Source organism: Ceratina calcarata, unplaced genomic scaffold, assembly GCF_001652005.2.
Source record: "Ceratina calcarata isolate Rehan_Ccalc_2016 unplaced genomic scaffold, ASM165200v1 scaffold78.2, whole genome shotgun sequence".
NCBI classification, from domain to species: Eukaryota; Metazoa; Arthropoda; class Insecta; order Hymenoptera; family Apidae; genus Ceratina; species Ceratina calcarata.
The window spans coordinates 344,852-351,180 of record NW_017179105.1 but is presented as its reverse complement, the minus strand read 5'-3'; the positions used below and the strand labels follow the sequence as shown (position 1 = coordinate 351,180).

General features: G+C 40.8%; 3 protein-coding genes across 8 annotated transcripts in view; 2 read left to right on the top strand and 1 right to left on the bottom strand.

Moving 5' to 3' along the window:
* heca (hdc homolog, cell cycle regulator) overlaps nt 1-6,329 on the bottom strand; it is a 140,744-nt gene that overhangs the window by 74,924 nt on the left and 59,491 nt on the right. The window lies entirely within an intron of this gene.
* On the top strand, nt 1,537-2,252 carry LOC108630747 (chymotrypsin inhibitor-like). Its single transcript, XM_018034215.2, has 3 exons — nt 1,537-1,645; nt 1,821-1,927; nt 1,998-2,252. Exons 1-3 carry the CDS (start codon nt 1,594-1,596, stop codon nt 2,091-2,093), a joined length of 255 nt encoding a protein of 84 aa, XP_017889704.1. The 5' UTR covers nt 1,537-1,593; the 3' UTR covers nt 2,094-2,252.
* Nucleotides 2,930-4,462, top strand: LOC108630743 (chymotrypsin inhibitor-like). Of its 2 annotated transcripts, XM_026818240.1 has the most exons (5): nt 2,930-3,040; nt 3,109-3,236; nt 3,396-4,030; nt 4,118-4,236; nt 4,304-4,462. In XM_026818240.1, exons 3-5 carry the CDS (start codon nt 3,982-3,984, stop codon nt 4,388-4,390), a joined length of 255 nt encoding a protein of 84 aa, XP_026674041.1. In that variant the 5' UTR covers nt 2,930-3,040; nt 3,109-3,236; nt 3,396-3,981; the 3' UTR covers nt 4,391-4,462. The 2 variants fall into 2 exon arrangements, with proteins under 2 accessions (XP_026674041.1, XP_017889701.1); XM_018034212.2 differs by lacking the exons at nt 4,118-4,236; nt 4,304-4,462 and having other exon boundaries at nt 3,396-3,597.

Genomic DNA, 6,329 nt, shown 5'->3' with positions numbered 1-6,329 from the left:
CATCTCAACTGCACGACGTACATAATAGTCCGGGCGCTCGTAACACAAAAAATGGAACAATTTTTTACAGTCTGCCATTGATAGGGGAAATATTTACAGCCACAAGCTGTAGATAGATGTACTTAAAAATCTTCGTTACGTGTTAATGCATACTTAAACATTAACTTTAGTTAGCAAAAAGAACGTAGTTTCTTGAAACAACTTTCAAACAGTCTGCCTTGTGAAATTTCGTCAATTTTACGCTAACATTAGCCTAAATTGAGCTTGGCAGATTGTAAAAAATTGTTCTTAGACGATTGTTCTTGTATGATTTAATTGCTAACTAACATAAGTACGCTTTATTCTTGTACTGAAGAAAACCATCTGCCAATAAACTTTTCATGGATTGCGCAATCTTGCCTTGTGCTCAAATAAATGGCAGACTGTTTGAAAGTTGTTTCAAGAAACTACGTTCTTTTTGCTAACTAAAGTTAATGTTTAACGAAGATTTTTAAGTACATCTATCTACAGCTTGTGGCTGTAAATATTTCCCCTATCAATGGCAGACTGTAAAAAATTGTTCCATTTTTTGTCTTACGAGCGCCCGGTCTATAAAGAAGGTATTCCAAAACCAGAGATGAAAAATCGAATCGAAGGATCTTCGCTCTAACGAAACGAAATTCTAGAGCCATAAATTGCGGTGGAGCAGCTTCCGGTTTCCGAATAGAGGCTGGATGCGACCGTGAAACGTGCATGATTGAGGGGTGGAGGAAAACTAGAAAGGGTGTCGATCGAGAAAATAATTCGTCGTCGACCGGACGGCCGAGGGGCGCCACAGGACTCGTTTCCGGTCGAACGAGTATTTATTTATCGAACCGTTTTGCCTCCTTTGTCACGGCGAACGGATCCCCGAAGGCGCGTGCAACCGGGCCAAGACGGCCAGGCGGAAGTGCAGGGTGTGGATTTTCGATGCGCGGAAATGGGGTAGCAACGGGAGCAAGGTGAAAAAAAAAGACGAGGCGGCCCAGAGGGAGAAAGCAGAGAAAGAGAGAAGAGGAAATGACTGGTAACGCCGGGAGCAGCTGCTCCCGAGCCGAGCATTTTGCGAATTCCGCCGCGAGGCATTAAGAGGCCACCCTTCGTTCCCTTGCGACTCCGTCTCTCTCTCTCTCTCTCTCTCTTTTTCTCACTCATTCCGGCCTTTTCTTTTCACGTTTCCTTTTTCGGCGACACGTGAAAACGAGCAGGAGAGAAAGCTCGTGTCTTTATTCTCTTTTTGTTAAATAAAAACAGGAAAACGAGAGGTATAATAAACTGTTTTCTATTAAGTTAGAGAACGCATCCGACCGTCTTTTAATTTAGGTTTCAGTCTCGGCACGTATTGCACTTGCCACTGAAGAATGTTTACAAGGAAAGTGTACGTGCGCAGCTGGCAACGATAAGAAAAATAAGTACAACTTGATAATTTCTCGTTGGTTAATAATTGTTTACGTAAACTACGGAATGATGGACGCGAGGTCGAATATAAATTCCATCCGGCGAGAGTATAAAATCCAAGAATATCAGTGGTCTCCGTTAGAAGAAAAACAGACTTGAACCAAGTTGAACCATATCATGTCGCGATTCGCAGTGTTAGCATTGACGATAATTGCTGCTGTCTTTATTTGTGAGTATCATTAGAATATTTTATAAGACATAAAACTGTCTCGCAGCATAGTTAATTACTACTCAATTTTATCAGTTTCACCATATAATTTGTATCCATCCACTGTATCAAATTATGATAACAAAATCGACGCACAACGAACTATGAATTTTTCAACAATTTTTAATGTCTCCAGGTCAGACAGCGGGTCAAGATCATCCACAATGTCCACCGAATGAAATTTGGTCATTCTGTGCTAGAGCTTGCGAGGCAACTTGTGCTAATCCCATAGAATGCTTACCCGTAAGTATTTCTAATTATAAAATCACGTTTTCAAATTACGTTTGTACATTATTTTGCCGATTTGTTTCAGCTATGCGTAGAAGGAAGTCCTGGTGGCTGTCGTTGCAGGTCGGGATACGTGAGAAATCCGAAGAACGATCAGTGTGTATATCAACAGGATTGTTGAAGACTGCAACTCCAATAATACGTGCGATAGGGATGTTTATATAGAAACTTGCCACCATATACGCCACCCATAGATTTATTAGGTAACGCGTGTAAGACCTATTAAAACTTTCCAATGTAACACTAACAATGCAATAATAAAAGGAATTTCAAGTATGAATACTGTCAGTTTGTCTATCCAACTGTATCAATTCCTATCTACACGACTCCATAAGAACCATAAAGAAACACTTTAAGATGTCTTGTAAATTAGTTCCCCTACTTGCCTCTATTAATTTATTCGAGCCTACCATTTCCGTTTCGCCCAAAATGATCGCTCGACGGATTATGTTTAACGGGGTGGAAAGAGAAAGACAACGCAGAATGCGTAAAAGAAAAAAAATAACTTCCTCTTAGGGTGGCCACCTGTGTGTGCCACAAAGGGCCTCGGGAAGTATCGGGCACTATTTCTCGACATGGTACATTAAATTCGTACGGATACCCGAATCATGATGTAAGAAAGAGAACACACGTTAATAGTTTTTAGTAACGTTTCATTTAGTATGTAACTAAATAGTTTTCATCCTGATAACAAAGTTGAATCAATTGCAAGGGCAACTGATTTCATGTTTGTGAAAAGTGCACATGCAATGTTGCCTGATGTATTCCGTTCGTATAAATAATTACGCTTGAAGAAAATACATAAAACATTGCTCGATGACTAGGAAGAAAATAAAATTGATATTTTCCTTCAAATAAAAACTAATTACTCATCAATCATTTGCTGAAACGATAAGACGACGTACGAGGACGACTATCAATTTTATCCGAAAAAACTGGTATAAAAGTCGCTTCAGAGTTGCTTCTAACGTTACAATAGAAAATTGTATAGAGAAAGTAATATCGCGGCAGAAAACATGTTTCGATCCACCGTGCTGTGCATACTCTTCGTTACTGTCGTCTTTGTTCGTAAGTATCTTATTAATTCGTACTTTCGACTGTCGTGATGACCAACGCGAAACTCGGTTTCTTGTCAGTTGAAAGAGAAACCATGGCACAAGGATCTTACAAGTGCAGCGAGAACTCAACGTTTAATCCTTGCGGAACATTGTGTGAACCATCTTGTGGAAATCCTTACCCCGATACCGTGCTCTGTTCATTAATCGTGAGTATTATTACCGCGATAATTTATTACAAAGTTATCAATTATAAGAAAAATTGAATAAGACATTTGGAACTCAATTGAAGAGATTCGACAGCTAAGTGAGATATCGAAGAGAAGATCAGTTTCTATATTATTTAAGTATTTTTGTTTCTACACTAGCCATGCGTCCCAGCCTTTGGCGGCTGCCGTTGCAACGATGGATACGTGAGAGACAGTAACACCACGCAATGTATAACGTTCAATCAATGCCCACCACCGTAAACCCATGCATATTCAAATATCAGTTCCAAATATTTTTAATCTTGTCTTTAAATATTCTTATGCACCTATGTAACAATATATGATATTCTTCAAGCAATTATACCAAGCATATTCATTATCCAAAAAATCTTTCCATCGACAATATTGTCCCCAATTTGCAAAATACTAGTTGACAAAAAATAGCTTCGAGTTCGTTTTATTGTATATACAAGTAAGTAAATTTGTTAGTAAAATTCAGAATTTCAAGTTAGAGCATACAAGTTTCTACCAGAACGATGATTAATTAGTTACCGTTCGTGTTCCAACACCTTGCATAAATATTTCAAGCCAGCGAATTTTACGGCATGTTATTGCCAGGCGTTATCTTCAAAGATACAGCTTGTACAAAACGCACGCAAATTTGTACAGAAAAAAGGAGTATAAAAATGGGCGATTTTAGCCAGTTCGGCATCAGAAACGAAAAGTACCAATTTCAACAGTCAACATGTCTCGTTTCGCAATTTTCGTGCTCCTCGCTACCGTGCTCGTCGTTCGTAAGTTACTTTATAATATTTTACAATATAAATATCCCCACCGGTTAAACCGAATTCTTGCGATATAACAAAAATCGTTGTTACTAGTTCAAACGCAAGTGAACGGCCAAGACGTGCCACCGTGTCCAGAGAACGAGGAATTCACGCTCTGCGGAAGAGCCTGCGAGTCGACTTGCAGCGATCCTAAAAGGAGCATGATGTGTCTTGTATGTAATTAAAACTGAATAACGATATATTTATGAAGAATTTGCTAACGACCACGTTTGATTCCAGGGATGCGCACACGGTGATCCCACGTGCAAGTGTAAGGATGGCTACGTCAGGAAAGGTGACGCGTGTGTATCCCCTGATCAATGCTGAATACTAAACGACATTGTTCCCTTCAAACGAATTGTTTTTATGTAACTAGATAAAGAACGTTCTTTCAATGTACATACGCAGCTTATTTCCTAGCCTAATCAAGCCTAAATTGGATCTTAACGTTAGCCAAGGAACTTAGCACATTGAAGACGGTATGCGCTGAAAAGTGTCTAGCCCCAGTTCCTGCACATTTTTTGCACGTCACGTTTTGACGTGAATTTCCGTCATCCGTCGACAACAATTGAAAAATAAAAGACGGGAATTCCCGTCTCCCGTCTTCAATGTGTTAACACGTTAGCAAAGTTAATAATAATTCATAGAACGCGGAAGGTGTTCGTAACATGAAAAACGCTTAAGACGTCGGCGATCTTTCGGAGTTTATGTTATTACTGATTACTGCAGCGGCTTATTATAATAAGCAAGTCTGGGATACTGCGGCCGATTTTGCTTGGTTACACGCGACAAAGCGAGGCGAAAGGGAAACGTCAAAGGGAGCGCCGGGGACAATGCTTGCCTGGGGTGTTAATAACGAGCCAGCCATTCCGGTGGCATCGGTGTCACCAGCGACGCTTTGTTCGGCCGCGCGCGTATCTGGAAATAATCAGTCGCGTTTTACCGAAATAGCAACGCGCATTGTCCCGCGGGAACGAAACGCGACGGAATCGCGCGCGGTGAACAAAGGACCGGCCAGGGAAAACCAGTCGCGCAAGTTTCCCTAGTTAAGGGTGGAAAGGGGGATTGAAGGTCCCTCCTCTCTCTCCAACTTCCCTTTTTTTATTCTCACGGACGAGTTCCGAAGAGAAAACTTTCCTACTAATCGGATGACAGTTGTTAAATCTAAACTTTCTCCATAGCAGTAACCCATATTTCGTGATACAAACCTCTCGTACCAGAATCAATAAAAAAAATCATTCAAATAAACGCCTGCTCATTTTCCTTACTTTTTTAATAAAACTGACGTACAACAAATCATTGGTTTTTTTGAACTTCTACTACAATTGGCGATGAAGTAAGAAATAAATAGAATTGCTACGTGGAAAAGGTTTTCAGAAAAATGTCTGGTCATCGATATTACGTACACCAGTTTGGTTCGAACGGGGCAAAGGGGGACGAGCGTTCCGGGGCGCATTATGACCGATGAAATACCGTATTAAGGGTCCCCAAACAGGCTCGGCGCACCTGCCACTCGATTCCTTCTCTCAATCCGGGACTTTCTTCGCCGATGGGATTGTTCCTACTCTCATTTTCCTGGCCCGTTTCGCGCCAGCAGGCGGCTCTCGGTCACGAATTTCATCTCCCCGGAGGACAGGCAAGCGTATCCGATAGCCTCTTATTAGATCTGACAGAGAATTTTCCCTTACGCCGCGGAAGGAGCGACGATTATTCGTTAAGAAGATTACTGCCGGTGCCGGGAGATATCGGTTCCTGACGCTACCTGACCGCGGCGATTATTATTTCAAGAGAAAACCGGGATGGCTTCGCGGGCCGAGATAATAAATCGTTCGCCGAGCGGCTGACAGCAGAAGCGAAGCATTTTAGATGAGATAAGACGTTTCTTTGGGAAATTTACTAACGAAAGATTCTTATAAGTTGGGAAGCTGGATAATTTATTGGTCGCCGGGGATATTAATGGTCGCGAGTGTCCCATGAAAGTCGAAGACTTAAAATACCTTGTAGCCACTTGTCCGTGGAAAGGATTTATAATGCACGAAGATGATTTATATCTGTAAACTATAGCTAGAAAATTCTGCGATTCGAAATGATTTTCCTTTGAAACTAGAAAGAGGGACAAGCATTTAAGGATGTATTGGCTATACAGTCAATCCCAAAAGTTTATGTATCTAAGAAAAACGCATTTCCTATAATTAAAAAGAAATCAGACGTCGGAAGAACAATGCTAATAATAAATAGCTACGTGCTAAAAAGTATAGAAGGAAAT